Below are 19,186 nucleotides of genomic sequence, written 5' to 3' on the forward strand. Positions count from 1 at the left end.
TCAAACCAACGGGAGAATTTAATTTTGAGGAGCAGTTCTATGTTTTCAAGGTTATTGAGGTTCTATACGTTAATTCCATCTCTGCCCAACGGTGATGTATAATTAACGTAGAAGAATGATGTTTTATTCTATTTCTGCCCAACGGTGATATAGAATAGAACATAAAGATTTTAAAGTTTAATGAGCATTATTGTTCAATATTTTTTTTCAGACAAAAGACCTCCATGCTTTCATTCTTGAAGGCAGTAAGAGAAATGAGCTGGGTACTTGTGACTCCGATGATGAAATGCCTAAGGGCAAGTTATGTATGAAAGAATGCCATTGTTTAAGGGACTGTGTTCTCTTTAAAGAATTGCTTCAAAATAAAAGAATTCTAGGATATTGATCCAAGAAAAGAGATAGATCAATGAGAGTCTTCATTGAGAAATGTCTTTTATGTACTCTATGTGAAGAAAAAATTTATTTTCAGTTTCACTTATGAGAGTTGTAAAAGTCATATACATGTTTAATTTGACCAACATTGGATTAAACATGTGTGTTAAAAGAATATTCGGATTTGTTTCTAAATTTGATGATTGAACACGAGCCAATCCTGGCATTTATGTCTGTTTAAGGGAATTATCTCGCATAACGGTAAAAGTCTGTGATAGTACCCGCATGACGGGAAAAGTTTGAGAAAATACCCACATGGCGGGAGAAGGATGTGATGACTCATGTGCTCTAAGTGTATCCCGCACATGGAGAGAAGTTTGGGGTAGCTCTTATGCTATCCTAGAACAAAAGAAAGTTGCATATGAACCAAAAGATAAGAATGATATGCAAGCGTGACTTGCAAAAGTATTGATAATAATAGACTATGTTGAGTTTTGAAATGAAATGAGGAAAATGTACTCCCATATGAATTTTGTTTGCATGATGTAATCATGTGGATGAAGTCAGTAATCAAAGTTTCCTCATTCACAAGAGTTCTGAATGTTTCGAAATTGTGGTAGAAAAGTTCATACCACATTTCGAGGGGGAGAAGTGTAAGATTAATTAAGAAAGACAATTAAGAAAGATACTTCCCCATACTTCAGATAATGCAATGCATACTATGCATTGAAGGTAAAACTGATCTATAAAAATATGATCGTTGAGGGAGTAAGACGGTCATAATAACGATATCCCTAAAGTAAAGAAATAGCTAAATTCCTGGACCTTTTACAGTTCCAATAGGAAGATAGCATAGTCGGCTAGTATTCATACTGGATGAGTTCAGAGTTATCAAGGCGGTGCTAAACGCGCCATATGAGTTTTTAGCAGATTAAACCCAAAATAAGAAATTTGAAGATACACCATCTTTACAGAAGATAGAGTAATCTGGAGGAGCATGGTATGTACATACCTAAGGCTTGAATAGAAGTGGGATTACATATCCACTATAGTGTTTTAGAGCAACAAATTGCTTAATACATGTTGATGTTGTATGACATATACAACACCTGATGTTAGCTCTTAAAGAAGATGAATAAGTAAATAAGGATCTGGTGACTAAGGAGGAGGCTATAGAATAATTGCCTTTTGGCAATGAAGAGTAACAATAGCCCCATATGAAAGAAGTGCCACGAGGCCCTAGAAGGTCTCAAAGAATAAGAAAATTAGATATTTCTGGTGACTAAGGAGTCAATGTTAAGAAAGAAATTCAAATGGAGGGTAATTCCGCCTCATTTGAAAAAAAACTATGAGAGGCGTTCACTCATCTAAATGGCAAGAAGCAAAGGAAGATGAAATGAAATCGATAAATACCAACGATGTTTAGAAGAAATTCCCAATGGAGCCAAAACAGTAGGCTGTAATGGGTCTGCAAGACAAATGTGACTCCAAAGGGAATATGGAAAGCTATAAAGCGCCACTTGTGGCAAAATGATTTACACAAAAGAAGGAATAGATTATAATGAGAATGCAACAATTCTTTTAGAATCATAATGGCGTTAATGGCACACTATGATTTACAGAAAGATGTAAAGACACATTCCTCAATGGGGATTTGTATGGAAAAGTTTACATGGCATAACTCAAAAGGTTTTGTCGTGGAAGGAAAAGAACGTAAGGGATGTTGCCTGAAGAAATCTATTTATGGATTAAAGCAAGCTTCAAGACATTGGTACTTGAAGTTTGACAGTACAATAAGAAAGTTTGGGTTTAAAGAGAATGTAGTACAATAAGAAAGTTTGGGTTTAAAGAGAATGTAGAGGATAATTGTATTTATGCAAAGTTTAAACATGGGAAATTTATTTTCCTAATCCTGCATGTGGGTAGCACCTTACTCGCTAGTAGTGGTGTTAATCTACTATTGGAGAAGAAACAGTTCTTGTCCTCAAGTTTTAATGAGAATGATCTTGGTAAAGCGTCATTCGTTCTAGAAATTGGAATTTACCGAGACAAAAGGAAAAGGGGTATTAGAACTATCTCAAGTGTATACTTAGAGAAGATTCTAAAGAAATAAAGTATATATGTGAATAAACCTGCATCTGTTCCTCTAGTCAAGGGTAATAGTTTTGGGAACTTTCAGTGTTCCAAGAACCAATGTGAGATCGAAAGGACGTCCTATATGCTTCAGCTATTGGAAGCTTAATGAGTGCTTATAAGTAAGAACTTACCCTGACATAGTTCATGTATCCGGGATGTTTTGGCAGAAGTCCAGTCCAGATATAGATCACTGGAATGGAGTTGAGAATGTTTTGCAATTGTGCAAAGATTTATAGGCCTCATGGTGAGTAAGAAAGAATAAGTACTCTCAAATAGTTATGGGTACAAATGTTAAATTTTGACGAGATGTTTAGTGAAACCCACATAGTAGCTAACACTCGCAGTTGGAGTTTTATTGTGGAAAAGCTCCAAAGAAACAGTTGTGGTGTCATCAAAGATGCATACCCACAGTATAGCTTGTTATAAGGCTTAAGGACAGGCGAAATGGTTAAAAAAACTTACACCCGGAATTGATAATGGTATACAACAGCAATAACCATTTAAGTAGTTCGCTCCCATAACAACGGGTCAAGTGTGGTGCCAAACACATTAACGTTAAAGTTATACGTTGTGAAGGAGAAAGTCTAGAATCATACTAAAAGTATTAAAGTAACAAGCAAGTGCTTGTGGATCCACGTACAAAAGGCTTACCACCCAGTGTGTTTGGAGAACACACAGTCGACATGGGTTTATGGTATAGCCTATGATTTTCGGACAATAAAGGGTCCAAAAGTTAAAGAATCTGTTTTAGAACAGAGATGTGTATTGTAGCTGTTAAGTCTATCGGCGATTGACCGTGACGATGAAGCATGCTCTATGCACTAATCTGTGATGGAACAAATAAAAGTGAAAGGGATTAAAGTCAAAGTTTAAAGTTAAAGTATGAGTTGAGATCAAGGGGGAGAATGTTAGAATTGATCTCATCCGTCTTGACCCAATGGTTGAGACAGACCCCTTGACCACGTCCTGATCGGGGACGTTCAGCCATCTAGTGGTTGGTGGGCCCCTGACGCACAGTGCCTATAAAGAGAAGGTGGGGCAAACGGCTCTAGACACGAGGTTCACCGCCGCCACAGCCCCACTATCCTAACCCTAATCTGATCCAGAGGGTGGCACTGCCAGCGGCGGGAAGCGTCACTGCCTCCACCACCGCCGGTCTCCACAGCTACACCAAACGTCGCTGCCCGTGCGCAGATCTTCACCGATGAACCAGTGAAGGCAGGGAGCTCCTCCGACGGCCAGATGCTCCTACATCTCCCTCTCTCTGTCTCCTACTCCCGAAGCAAACTCTAGGTCTATGTGATTCAATTAGAAAAGAACCTACCCACTGGATCCACTACTAGATGATCCAAACTATATAACACTTATAAGCTGCCTTAGCACAGGAAGATCTACATGGGTGCTTGTAGGGACTGCCGCCACCGGCGGCGGGTCGTTGGTCATGTTGTTTGGTCCAGTTGGCACCTTCCTCAGCACCAGGAGGTCGATGACAACTGCGCTCTTGGCCACTTGAGATGCGGGTGGCGGCGGTAGGTCACTGGTCATGTTTTTTTTTAGAAACAGAGGTCTCCCCCGCTTTATTGATCATAAAGCGTCAGTTTAGTTCAGAAAGCGTATTGGCGCGCCCGCCCACAGAAGGCCTAAAGGCCATAAATCTCAGCAGTATTAACGCTCATTACAAGCTCAGAACTCTGCTGAATCACACCGATGCAACCCGTCATCGAAGGCAGCAATACCGATGCTTGAGAATGTAACGGACTCCAGGTGATTCCAGGTGGTCTGCTTGCCTCCAGTTCGATCTTTTGGATTATCACCATCAGCTCTTCCTCCATCACCATCTTGTACATTGGTCTCCCGCGTCGTAATGTTCTTGTAATCCCTGTCAGCACCTTTTTCATCCCCATCCAGACATCCCCCTGAAAGCAGATTTTATTACGCATGTTCCACAAGCACCAAAGAGCAGCAACATTCACAACATTAGCCAACATGAACTTTTTGTTTGCTATCCATAAGGAAGCAATATATTCATAGTTCCAAAGCCCTGGTAAATTCAAAATGTCAGCTAAAACTAACCACATGCATTTGGCAACACAGCAATCAAAGAATAAGTGATGAACTGATTCTGTTTCAGAACAGAATAAACATGACAAGTCATCTAGTTTTTTCCTTTTAGCTAGATTTGTTCTTGTTAAGATCTTATTTTTTGAAAGCAACCATAAAAAGATTTGGATTCTTGGAGGTATTTTCAAATTCCACACAGACTGATCATACACTGGTTTAACACCCCGATGGTTAATAACAGCATATAAGGACTGAACCAAGAATTGACCGTTAGAGCTAAAGCTCCAGATAATTTGATCCTCTTCCTCTACTAAATTGACTTCTACAATTCCTAAGAGTTCAAACCACATTTCCATCAATCTTTCGGAAACAGATCTCCTAAAGGAGAGTTTCAGAGTATCCCCATCCCAAACCTGATCAATAGTTCTACCCTGTTGCTCATTTATCACATACAGGGGCCAAAATTGTATGGCCATGCTAGAATTGCCCAACCAATGGTCATCCCAAAATCTGATTTTTTTTTCCATTCCCAACCTGCCACCTAATGCCCAAATGAGCAGCCTGTAGAGCCCAAACAACACCCTTCCAAAAGAGAGATGCTTGATTATCTGTACAGCAACATATATTTGGGTTATGAGTTCTATACTTGTGATCCAAGATCTTAGCCCAAATGGCATGATTATGCAAATTGTATCTAAAAATCCATGAGCTCAAAAGAAACAAATTTAAATTCCTGAGATCCGGAATGCCTAAACAACCTAATTCTTTTTTTCTGGGCAACTAACTGCCAATGAGCGAGGTGATATCTGTGCTTCTCCTCACTGTTATTCCATAGGAACCAAGCCATATGAGAATTTATTACATCAATCGCCCATCTAGAAAATTTAATAATTGACATCAAGTAAATTGGAATACTTGCCAGACAACAAAGTGAGTCGCCCAGCATAGGATAATAATCTCCCTTTCCACCCAGCTATTCTTTTCATAATTTTATCAACAATAGGTTGCCGATCTTCTCTTCTAAGCTTTGTGTAATGCAAAGGCACACCTAAGGAACTTAAGTGTAAATTCTCCTGTTTTGCAACAAAAGATTTTAGCAAAATCATTGACCCTTTCTTCATCAACACCAATGGTTAGAAGATCACTCTTATCATAGTTTATTTTCATCCTAGTCATTTGTTCATAGCAAAAAAGAAGCCATTTCAGATTGTTAGCTTTCCCAATGTTATCTTCTAGGAAGAGTAGTGTATCATCTGCATATTTTAAGCTAACAATACCTCCCTCAATCACTTGAGGCATCAAACCAGAAACTAGATTATTCCTAGCTGCTTTAATCAGCATCCTAGTAAAAATGTCAGCCACTAGATTGAATAAAAGGGTCGACAAAGGATCTCCCCTTACCTGGTTTAAAATATGAGCTATTCTCGTCATTAATTCTCACACAAATAGATCCACCTTGAGTCACTGTTCTAATCCATCTTCTCCAGGTAGGCCCAAACCCCCTAGACACAAGCATATCCTCCAAAAAGACCCAACTCATCCTATCGTACGCCTTTTCATAATCTAGTTTAAGAATTACACCACTTTGCTTATTCTTATGAATATCATGTATCACTTCATGGGCTGCCACTACACTCTCGAGGATAAACCTCCCTTTAATAGAAGCTTATCAGCCACCTTGATGAGTCTGTTATTCAAAGCTTTTGAAAAAATTTTAAAACTGCAATTCAGAAGACTAATAGGCCTAAATTTCTTAAGAACTTTAGCCTCAGGTTCTTTGGGAATCAAAGTAATCACGGCATAGTTTAACCTACCGAAGTTTACATTCCCAAATTCAAACTCTCTAACCAAACTCATGAATTCTGTCTTGATAGTCCCCCAAAAGACTTGGTAAAACATAAAAAAGAAGCCATCTGGGCTAGGAGACCCTTCTGCATAAGATTCAAACACAGCTAACCTAATTTCTTCCTCGGAGAAGGGAGCTTCGAAAAGCTCGTTCTCCTGACTGGTTACTTTATCACCTTCATCCCAAAAGTTCTCCCCCAACTTCACACCTAAGCTCTCTTCAAAACCAAACATATTTTTGTAAAAAAAAAAACTGCACGTTCTAACATATCTTTCGTATCTTCTAAAACTCCCTCTTCACTCTCTAACATCGAGATTCTTTATTTCCTAGCCCTCTGATTTGCTAGAGCATGGAAGTAGGAAGTATTCCTATCACCTTCCTTAACATTCCTATCTCAAGATCTTTGTCTTGCCTTTATCTCTTCTAAATTCCAAATGTTCTCCAGGTCCTGAACAATCAGGTCCATTCTATCCTTATCCCCTGTCAGCAGGAGACCAGCCTCATATTTCAGGTCTAGTTTTTCAAACTCCTTAAGGAGCTCTCTTTTTTGTTTCTTTATAGCTGCATCTGTATTGATAGACCACCCTTTAACTTTTTTCCTTAATAACCAAATCTTAAACTGCCATATATCCATTGGGTCTGTAAAATCTGCCTTACCCTCCTCATAAGCTGAGCCATAGACACTAATAAAGTCGCTGGTCATGCTGTTTGGTCCAGTTGGGACCTTCCTCTAGCACCGCAAAGCCCACACGAGTGGCGTGTGGGCGACGCCATGGAAGAGAGCACTGTTATCGGCAAGACCGCAACAGGATGAGCAGAGGCAACAATGCCACTGCGATGATCTTGCACCCCTGGCCGGCCATAACTCCTTGCTAATTCTATCTACCACGAGAGCTCTATCTTAGGTTGTGCTTTGTTGGTGTAATGGTGTGGTAGCAACGATAGATACGCATGGGAACGTATTTATAGGGTCTCCGTTCGATCAAAAGCTCTGAAATGAGTAATTGGTCGGTAAGCACAGGCCAATCTCAGTAGATAGTTTCATAATGTTGTTTCTAAAACTATCATGTCAAACTTCGATAAAACACCCACTCTCAATGAAAAGTTTTATTTTATAGTTTCATAATCATTTAATTTCATGACTCATAGAAAGTTGGTAATCGTGTCAAGAAGATGAAACTCATTTCTTCTCTCTCTTCTTAAATACATTGTCATGTCATCAAAAATAACTACGTAGCAACCTATTTAATGCAGATGAACTCTCGTGAAACTCCCAGTGAGACTGGTCTGATGAAACGTGAGATTTGCTCTGTGTAAATACAGTGTATTGCTTTTAAACGGAAATCTGCTGGCAGGGTTAATATCACCAATTAATCCCCTAATCACAAACTTGAGGAATTTTCTCCTCTGGCTTTGACTTCTATGTTTGTAGCTCCGTTGCATTATGTTGCACCAAACCGAGGGCCTATTTGGATCCCATGGTCAAAGATTAGCCACTAAACTTTAGATTAGACCATTTTAGCTCTTGAGGCTCCAAACACAAAGTCTGAAATGTTGTTTAAAGATTAGACCACCTCACAAAACTTTAGACCACAAAAGTGAGCTAAAGTGGTCTAAAGTTTTGAACTTTAGCCACTAAACTTTGTACTAGAGAATCTAAACAGGCCCCAAATCAAAATTCAGATTTGTATTGTTTTTGTCTCTGGCAATTAAAAAAGGGTGTTTTGCGCATGCCTAGAATTTCAATTGTGATTCTATCTTTATTTTTTTCAACTTTTTGATTTTACGATCGTTGGTTTGAAACGAATGAGCTGTTTGCCCCTAGTTTGGATGACCGTAATTTGGACAAGAATGACCGAACTACCCTTATCCTAGCTACCAACCATCGTACTAGACCCATCCAAAACGTGTTCACCCGTGGCTTTTCAGATTTCACCCCTGGCAAACGCGGGGCGGCATGGCAGGTAGGGGCGGGATGGGCGCACGCTGGGCAGGCAGGTTGAGGGCGTGCAGCAGGCGGCGCAAGTCCTAGTATTTGGGATGGCAGGAATGCAAAGGAATGTGTAGGCACGATGGGGGTCTCAAATCAACAACCAAGGAAGAGCAAAGGTTATTTGTACAACCAAGGGAGAGCAAATCTCGATCACCTGACAATCACTCATCACTCAACACATATGAACATATATCCACCATGTGTGTGGACATTTAATTTCGTAGCTTGGGTTTGTAGTTTTTGCTACATCACGGCAAAAAAGGACGGAGAGCATGATTTTAAGGTATCAAAATCCAAACAGTATGGTTCAGTATCGTATCAAGGATATACCTCCTCTTGAACGACAACTTTATAAGTGACTTAGATCTAAATGTACAAAAGAATATGCACTATAATAAATGGCTATTTTTTTGCCTGGTGAAGTCTCTCGGGATTAAAAAAAATTGTTATTTTTAGGTTCAGATTTGTGATTTTTAAAAAATGATTTGTAGGTACGTCTTATTTTTCAGTCCCTCCTACGTAACCATGGGTAGCCTCCTCTAAAAAACCTCTGTGTAGTAGTGCAAGATACCATCACTACTACATATTAGATTTCAACAGAGCCCTATGAATTAACAGGGGTGAACATAAAAGTGCACCGTCTCTAGAATTGTAGAAGGGTGCCAGGGTAAAGGCCCATCTGTATGAACTCATAAGCTGCCCGTTGCAGTCCAGATTAATCATGGTTTAAAATCGTATACTATGGCAAATAGTGGCATTTTTTTAGGAGCCATGAAGCTATACTACTGATATGACATATAGCAGTTTTCTAAAAAATATGAAAATATAAGTAATTGATACACAAAACACATGAAAGATATGAATTACATCATGATTCATGAAACTGTAACATATTGGTATCATCAGTCAGTTGCGGTTGTGAAGTAGATATGTTGCTTCTGTACATATCGGTACTTAATCAACGTGACAGATTGTAAAAAAAACACTGGCGTACAGAAAACAACACCACAAGAACTTAGGAAACCACTACCTCTCTCCTGCCGTGGACGGGGATTATACATGCGTCGTCTCCATCGTCTCCTTCTCTGACGTATATATTCCTCTTCGCCCGAAGCCCGGAACCGGCTTGAGCTCTGGATCAGAGCCCTTTTGCCGCCACCGTGAGCTGGCGTTTCTGGCCCAAAGCTCAGGCAGCGCTGCAGGTACGGTCTGTCTCCGGCTCCTGCCGCTGCGACTGCGACGTCAGTTTGATTCTGTGCGAACTCGGAGGACGAGGTGGGTTCCGGCAGGAGTGGTCCTGACGTGTTCTTCTATATCGATCCATGCAATGGAAAAAACAATCACAACATGAACTCATTGATCATATATGTAATATTTCTTTTCCACTATGGATCCAAAGGAAATGTTACGATCACGGCATATGCATTATATTATGTCAGTACAAATGTGAGTTTGCATGATGAAATCCCAATGCATGATAACGGCAGTACAATCATCAAAATCGCCCCTGCAGCTCTGGGAACCAAGCGCTCGTGGCGACTGACGGCGGCGGTGGTGGATCGCTTGTCACGTTGCTTGGTCCAGTGGGAACCTTCCTCAGCACCGGCAAGTCGACCACAGGTCTCTCAGCCACTTGAGACGGCGGTGGTGGTGGGTCGCTGGTCTCGTTGCTTGGTCCAGTAGGAACCTTTCTCAGCACCGGGAAGTCGACGACAGGGCTCTCAGCCACTTGAGACGGTGGCGGCGGCGGGTCGCTGGTCTCGTTGCTCGGTCCAGTTGGGACCTCCCTCAGCACCGGGAAGTCGATGACAGGGCTCTCAGCCACTTGAGACGGTGGCGGCGGCGGGTCGCTGGTCTCGTTGCTTGGTCCGGTTGGGACCTGCCTCAGCACCGCAAAACCCTCGCCGCTCAGTGCTGCCGGCGAGCGGCGTGTGGCCGATGCCATGGAAGAGAGCGTCGTCAGCCGCAGGAGGATGAGCAGCGGCAGCAGCGCCACTGCGGTGATCTTGTGCCCCAGCCGGGCCATAGCTACTTGCCAATTCTCTATCTCTATACCACGACCTCGATCTCAACTTGTGCTTGTTGGTGGTGTGGTGGCAAACGATACGCAGGGCCATGTATTTATAGGGTCTCCGCTCTGTGAAACAATTAATTTTGTTGGTGAGAACTGAAACGAGATTTACTACGTGTAATGCAGTATATTTATTGCTTTTGAAACATAAATCTGGCAGGTTTATTAGCACCAATTAATCCCCATCCCCACACTTGCTGAATTTTCTTCTCTGGGTCTCCGTCCACTAAAGAATCCAATTATGGGATCTGTATCGGTCAAACTAGTTCAAGTTTGATCAAGTTTTTATAAAATGGTACTAACATTTATGTCTCTAAATAAATTTATTATGACAATATATTCTATCACTAATTTAATGATACTTATTTTGTATCATAAATATTAATACTCCCTCCCTTTTAAATTATAAGTCGTTTTGACTTTTTTGGTATATCTATTTTGCTATGTATCTATACATAGCAAAATGGATGTATCAAAATAGTCAAAGCGACTTATAATTTAGAACGGAGAGAGTATGTTTTTATATAAATTTAGTCAGAGTTCAAACTGTTTGACTCAATTGCGTTCTTTTGTGAACGCAGGGAGTACTCTATATTTTGTCCACCGATTAAATGATTTGGTTTCCGTGTCTGCTGTATTGCACCTAACCAAATCAAAATTCAGAATGATTTTGTTCTAGTTTCTGCTCTTGTCTGCCTGGCATCTGAATTTAATTTTTGAAACATATATTATTGCAAAAAAACTTAATTTGGAACATATATGGTCCATCTAGCATGGCCGCAGGGATGGTTGGACCTTGCTTGGAATGAGGAATGCAAGCCAAATAGCAAATATACATGGGCCACGTACATTCGAAGTAGGATATGCATGGTACGACGCGATCAGGATTGGACTTTTTAAATAAAATAAATTGGACAGAAAAACTGTCAAATATATTAAAAAAGGAAGATGACTAGATATAAAACAAAAAAAATTAGAATGGAGCAATCGGCTCTCAATAACAAAAGCAACTAGCGACGAGCTAACAACTAAAGACTACACGAGAAGGTTACATCGAGACATCAACACGGCCCACATAAGAAGGAAAGATTAGGCTTATTATTAATCACAATACACATCACAATTGATTGACATCTTTGGAATTTGGAAAAATAAAAACCTCAAGAATAGCATCGAGCACACAATAAATTATCCTTGAATTTAAGGCTACACGTCTACTCTCCCGTGATAAGACATACACGCATTTCTAGTATAATTCAACAAAAGGGAAATGGAATAGTAATAACCCAAAAAACAAAAACAGGAAACAAAATGGATTTTTTTTATTGTTTCAAAAAGAAAAGAAATGGATTTTTTTTTCCTTTTTAGGCAATCTATGCACTTTTGTTTCAGGAACACCCAGACAGCCAGCCAAAATACTTAACTACATGCTTTAAATTGATTTTTTTCCTTTTGAGGAAATCTATGCACTTTTGTTTTAGAAAATTTAAAATTCACTGATCCTGACTAGCAATTATTCAAATTATGTTGGTGTTAATTTACAAAGTTGTATACCAATTCAATATTCATAATTGATATACAATTTTATACATTATATGGATTTATTCAATTTGATATTCAAATTAATATTAAGATGGTTTTATATGGGTGTTAATTTGAATTGATATACAAATACAACTTTGTACAACCATCTTAACTAAGATGGTTTTATTAGTACAAATTATCACCCTGGACATTCTATTGTTGACAGGACAAAACAAATCACCAAAGAGAGTATACATTGAATTTCATAACAAAATAATTGAAGGTCGATTCTACAGTGCACCAGTTTAGACTTGTGTAAGCGTCCAGGCTGAAATACTTGACAAAAATCCAGTGTGTTAAAGTTGTCTCATCAAGTGCCAACCCAACTGCATTGGGGATACCCTGACCAAGAAGTCCTGCGGAACAATCATATGGAAACCGAAACTTTCAGTTTTACAGTACAGCAGAGAAACTTGCACGTGTAAGCTCTGTAGGGAAGAAAACAGACCAGACGAAACTTCAACTCACAGTCTCAAAGTTTTCAGGGTGCCCGGTGTGATGCTTCCCCGTTGCCTGAACTGCTTCAAGTCGTCGTGCAACACTATAGTAGCCGTTAAAACAGCAAGCAGCTCAGCTAAACATGAGTGATGAGGGGTCCACTTGTGTAAGGTAGTTCAAAAAGTACTTTGCTTTCTTGAGTTTATTTTATTCATGAAGCAAAATCTAACCTATATATTGAATCTACCATGGTTTAGCTTTCTGTGGGACATAGTTCATGAAGAAATAGTAGTAATTAACAAGTGTAATTGGTCAGACTGTCCAGGCTATGTAGCTCTAGTCTGGTATATAGTATATGTGCAGGTGTGATGCGTTCAATGAAATGCCAATTCTTTTGGAAAAATGGAGCAGAGAAGCTATATATAGCACTTAATCATAGGAACACTACTGCCATTGGAAATGTGTTATATTGCCGACTTGTTAACTCATGCATATATTATATTCAGACATTCAGTTAACAACTACGGATGTTTCAGTTAGAATGGTTCTGAAAACAGAACATTAGCATGATTCAGTAATAATTACAAAACATATAGAGCATCTGCTAGTTAATGGTTTTCCATAGCATGGATCAGTTTACTGAAAATAACTACATGTATTCAGTTGACAAATATTGCACATATAAATCTTAAAATAGGCTGTTTCAGTTACCATGGTTCTGAAAACAATATATTAGCATTGTTCAGTAATCTGAAAAAAACGTATTACTAATAACGATGATGAGGAGTCGATAAGGATGATAAGGAGTCGGCGCGCGTCGGGGGACCTCCACCAGCTCCAAGCCTCCAATGGGTTAGGCTGATCTGGTGTGACGACCTCCATGGCGATGGCCATGAAGGTGAGGTTCCAGAGCACGACGATGACCTTGGAGTAGGCCTAATTGGTGTGGCGCTGCTTGAGGTATTGTTCTGCAATGCAAGCATTCACAATAATTTCGATTTTTTATACGGCTCGACCAATTATCCCATCTCTCATGTTCATGCGTTGTGATTATGTAAGCAGGGTATATGATCTGAGAAAGCCTGAAATGACAGGAGCAGAAATACGAATACCTGCTGACGAGCAACTGAATCCTCCTCTCCTCGTCCCCGACCTCCACATCCCAGTCGGTCCTGAGCCCCGGACGCTTCTGCTCCTTCCTCTCCGTTGCATCCGCCTCGATGCCGTCGTCCAGTAGGCAACGGAACCCGTCGCCCCTCCTCGCCACGAGCATCTCCCTTAGGCCCTCGAGCCCGCCCTCCTCCCCGTCCCAACCGCATGGGGGCCCCACGAGCGCGCGATACTCCGCGGCAACCGCACGCAGGTGGGTATCCTCCTCGTCCTTCGTCCCAATCTCCTCGTCGCATGGATTGAGTGACGCAGCAGCAACTGCCACGACCGTGGTCACACCGAATCCATCCCTCGCTCAATGGATCAGGGCGCCGTCCCAACGGACTGGACACCGCCACGCTGGTCAGTGATGGACACGGAAGGCGTGCCGCTGCCGTCGTCGCCCCAGCCGGCCACGGGCCGCTGGGCGAGCGCGCGAGGGAGGCAGGTGGAAGGTCGGTAGCGAGGGGTGAATAGGCTATAAATTTTTTTTCTATAAACATACTAGAGCAAGTGATTAGTAACATAAATGACAAAATATAATTTTGCTCAGCTCTACAGAGGTTGCAAGCCATCTATGCAATAATTCTAGTTACTATGATCACTAGACACAAACAATGGCTATGTCACTACTCACTAATAGCTCTCAACAAGTTTACACAAAGAGCTCCACTATGTGATACTAAACTAGCAAGTAAGATAAAGCTCTCAAATCTAATTATACTAAAGAGCTTGACAACTAGTTTGCAAAGAATGTAAAAGAGTGAGTATAATGATTATACCGCCACGTCGAGGAATGAACCAATCATTAGACGAAGACAATCCAATCACCGGGAGAAATTCAATCATACAAAAGACACAAGATTTTTCTCCTGAGGTTCACGTGCTTGTCGACACGCTAGTCCCCGTTGTGTTGACCAACACTTGTGGTTCGACAGCTAAGAGGTGTTGCACGAATTTTCTCTACACAATTGGACACCGCAAGAACCTATCCACAAGTGAGGTAGCTCAATGACACGAGCAATTTACTAGAGTTGCATTTGGCGCTCCACTGGAGAAGACACAAGATCCCTCACAAGCAACAGTCAATGTTCCAGGTTTTCACCACTAACTCTTTAAAATCAGGTTGCTCAAGCCACCATTTTTCAAACCTAAACAACTTTGATTTTTTCTGTTCATGAATACCACAATTCAAAATCAAAGGTAAATGATCACTTCCTACCCTAGCCTTTGCTATAACACTAGAGAGAGGATATTTCTGATCAAAAGCTATGTTACAAAAGAACTTATCAATAGCAGCCATAATTCGTTGCTCTTGATTATTTGTCCAAGTATATGATCTAGTAGAGTTTTTCAATTCCATCAAACCAAAGCCATGAATCCATTCGTTAAACAGGTCCACCCATTTTTGGAGATTTCATTACTTTTGTCTTTTGAATTAGAAACCAAATTAAAATTGTTATATTCTTTAGATCGTCTAGGTGTAGATCCAGTGGGTGAGTTCTTTTCTATTTGGGACAATTAGTGATTTAGAGATTCAGAGGGAGTAGGAGACAGAGAGAGAGAAAGGGAAATGTAGGAACATCTGACCGTCAGAGGGGTTGGAGGAGCTCCCTGTCTTCGGCTAGTTCGCCGGTGATGATCTGCGCTAGGGCAGCGACGGGCGATGAAGTAGCGGTGGAGACCGGCGGTGGTGGTAAAGGCAGTGGCGCTTCCCGCCGCTGGCAGTGCCACCCTCTGGATCGGATTAGGGTTAGGACCGTGGGGCTGTGGCGGCGGTGAACCTCGTACCCTGAGCCGTTTGCCCCCACCTCCTCTTTATAGGCACTGTGCGACGGGGGCCCACCAGTCAGTAGTTGGCTAGACGTCCCCGATCAGGACGCGGTCAAGGGGTCCGTCTTGACCGTTGGGTCAAGACGGATGAGATCAATTCTAACATTATCTCCCTTGATCTCAACTCATACTTTAACTTTAAACTTTGACTTTAATCCCTTTCACTTTTATTTGTTCCATCACGGATTAGTGCATAGAGCATGCTTCATCGTCATGGTCAATCGCCGATAGACTTAACAGCTACAATACACGTCTCTGTTTTGAAACAGATTCTTCATCTTTTGGGCCCTTTATTGTCCGGAAATTATAGGCTATACCATAAACCCATGTCGACTGTGTGTTCTCTAAACACACTGGGTGGTAAGCCTTTTGTACGCAGATCCGCAAGCACTTGCTTGTTACTTTTATGTTCAATACTTTTAGTATGATTCCGGACTTTCTCCTTCACAACGTATAACTTTAACGTCAATGTGTTTGGCAGCACACTTGACCGTTGTTATAGGAGCGAACTACTTAAATGGTTATTGCTGTTGAATACCATTATCAATTCCGGGTGTAAGTTCTTTTAACCATTTCGCCTGTCCTTAAGCCTCATAACAAGCTATACCATAGTTATGCATCTTTGATGACACCACAACTGTTTCTTTGGAGCTTTTCCACAATAAAACTCCAACTGCGAGTGTTAGCTACTATGTGGGTTTCACTAAATATCTCGCCAAAATTTAACTTTTGTACCCACAACTATTTGAGAGTACTTATTCTTTCTTACTCACCATGAGGCCTATAAATCTTTGCACAATTGCAAAACATTCTCAACTCCATTCCAGTGATCTACATCTGGACTGGACTTCTGCCAAAACATCCCGGATACATAAACTGTGTAAGGGTATGTTCTTGCTTATAAGCATTCAGTAAGCTTCCAACAGCTGAAGCATATAGGACGTCCATTTGACCGATCTCACATTTATTCTTGGAACACTGAAAGTTCTAAAAACTATTACCCTTGACTATAGGAACAGGCGTAGGTTTATTCACATATATACTTTATTTCTTTATAATCTTCTCTGAGTATACACTTGAGATAATTCTAATACCCCTTTTCCTTTTATCTCGGTAAGTTCCAATCCATGGAACAAATGATGCTTTACCAAGACCATTCTCATTGAAACTTGAGGACAAGAACTGTTTCTTCTCCAACAGTAGATTAACACCACTACTAGCGAGTAAGGTGCTACCCACATGCAGGATTAGGAAAATAAATTTTCCATGTTTAAACTTTGCATAAATACAATTGTCCTCTGCATTCTCTTTAAAACCCAAACTTTCTTATTGTACTGTCAAACTTTAAGAACCACTGTCTTGAAGCTTGCTTTAATCCATAAATGAATTTCTTTAGGAAACATCCCTTTATGTTCTTTTCCTTTCACGACAAAACCTTTTGAGTTATGCCATGTAAACTTTTCCATACAAATCTCCGTTGAGGAATGTGTCTTTACATCCTTCTGATGTAACTGTAAATCGTAATGTGCCACTAATACCATTATGATTCTAAAAGAATCCTTGCATGCTCATTATAATCTATTCCTTCTCTTTATGTAAATCATTTCACCACAAGTGGCGCTTTATAGCTTTCCATATTCCCTTTGGAGTCACATTTGTCTTGCAGACCCATTACAGCCTACTGTTTTGGCTCCATTGGAAATTTCTTCTAAGTCCCTAACATCGTTGGTATTTATCGATTTCATTTCATCTTCCTTTGCTTCTTGCCATTTAGACGAGTGAACACCTCTCATGGCTTCTTCAAATGAGGTGAAATCACTCTCCATTTGAATTTCTTTCTTAACATTGACTCCTTAGTCACCAGAAATATCTGATTTTCTTATTCTTTGAGACCTTCTGGGGCCTCGTGGCACTTCTTTCATATAGGGCTATTGTTACTCTTCATTGCCAAAAGGCAATTATTCTATAGCCTCCTATATCACAAGATCCTTGTTTACTTATTCATCTTCTTTAAGTATGTCATACAACATCAACATGTATTAAGCAATTTGTTGCTCTAAAACACTGTAGTGGATATGTAATCCCACTTCTATTCAAGCTTTAGGTATCTACATACCATGCTCCCCCAGATTACTCCATCCTTTTTAAAGATGGTGTATCTTCAAATTTCTTATTTTGGGTTTAATCTTTCAAAACTCGAATGGTGCTTTAAGCACCGCCTTAATAACTTTGAGACTCGTCCAGTATGAATACTAGCCGACTATGCTATCTTCCTATCGGGACTGTAAAAGGTCCAGGAATTTAGCTATTTCTTTACTTTAGGGGTATCGTTTTTATGACCGTCTTACTCCCTCAACGATCACATTCATCTTTTATAGATCACTTTTACCTTCAATGCATAGTATGCATTGCATTATCTGAAGTATGGGGAAGTATCTTTCTTAATTGTCTTTCTTAATTAATCTTACATTTCTCCCCCTTGAAATGTGGTATGAACTTTTCTACCACAATTTCAAAACATTCAGAACTCTTGTGAATGAGGAAACTTTGATTACTTACTTCATCCACATGATTACATCATGCAAACAAAATTCGTATGGGAGTACATTTTCCTCATTACACTTCAAAACTCAACATAGTCTATTATTATCAATACTTCTGCAAGTCACACTTGCATATCATTCTTATCTTTTGGTTCACATGCAACTTTCTTTTGTTCTTAAACTCATTGAGTACTTAATGACCATGACACAATCAGAGTGTACGGTCAATACTAGGATAGCATAAAAGCTACCTCAAACTTCTCTCCATGTGCGGGATACACTTAGAGCACATGAGTCATCACATCCTTCTCCCGCCATGCGGGATAAGTACTATGCCAAACTCTCCCGCCATGCAGGATTGGTTAACATATGTATTATGCCAACTTTACCCCGCCATGCGGGTATTTTCTCAAACTTTTCCCGCCATGCGGGTACTATCACAAACTTTTCCCGCCATGCGAGATAATTCTCTTGAACAGACATAATTGCCAGGATTGGCTCGTGTTCAATCATCAAATTCAGAAATAAATCTGAATATTCTTTTAACACACATGTTTAATCCAATGTTAGTCAAATTAAACATGTATATGACTTTTACAACTCTCATAAGTGAAACTGAAAATAAATTCTTCTCCACAGAGAGTACATAAAAGACATTTCTCAATGAAGACTCTCATTGATCTATCTCTTTTCTTGGATCAATATTCTAGAATTCTTTTCTTTTGAAGCCATTCTTTAAAGAGAACACAGTCCCTTAACCAATGGCAATCTTTCATACATAACTTGCCCTTAGGCATTTCATCATCTGAGTCATAAGTACCCAGCTCATTTCTCTTACTGCCTTCAAGAATGAAAGCATGGAGGTCTTTTGTCTGAAAAAATATTCAATAATAATGCTCATTAAACTTTGAAATCTTTATGTTCTATTCTATATCACCGTTGGGTAGAAATAGAATAAAACACCATTCTTCTACATTAATTCCACATCACCGTTGAGCAGAAATGGAATTAACGTATAGAAATTCAATAATCTTGAAAACATAGAACTACTCCTCAAAATTAAATTCTCCCGTTGGTTCGAATTTAATTAGAAGACAATCAACTTCATTGCAGCGGAAACATAAAAATACATTTCTCTAGTTTAAGAGCATTCCTTGATC

At 40.1% G+C, this 19,186-nt stretch overlaps 1 protein-coding gene across 1 annotated transcript; it reads right to left on the reverse strand.

The window, feature by feature from the left end:
- Positions 1-9,903: 9,903 nt before the first annotated feature.
- Positions 9,904-10,434, reverse strand: LOC136513607 (uncharacterized). The gene has a single exon (XM_066507575.1). It carries the CDS (start codon positions 10,432-10,434, stop codon positions 9,904-9,906), a length of 531 nt encoding a protein of 176 aa, XP_066363672.1.
- Positions 10,435-19,186: the final 8,752 nt, after the last annotated feature.

Source organism: Miscanthus floridulus, chromosome 16, assembly GCF_019320115.1.
Source record: "Miscanthus floridulus cultivar M001 chromosome 16, ASM1932011v1, whole genome shotgun sequence".
Classification (NCBI taxonomy): Eukaryota; Viridiplantae; Streptophyta; class Magnoliopsida; order Poales; family Poaceae; genus Miscanthus; species Miscanthus floridulus.

Coding starts and splice junctions, on each gene's coding strand:
- LOC136513607 (XM_066507575.1), bottom strand. CDS start 10,434: ATGGCCCGGCTGGGGCACAAGATCACCGCAGTGGCGCTGCTGCCGCTG.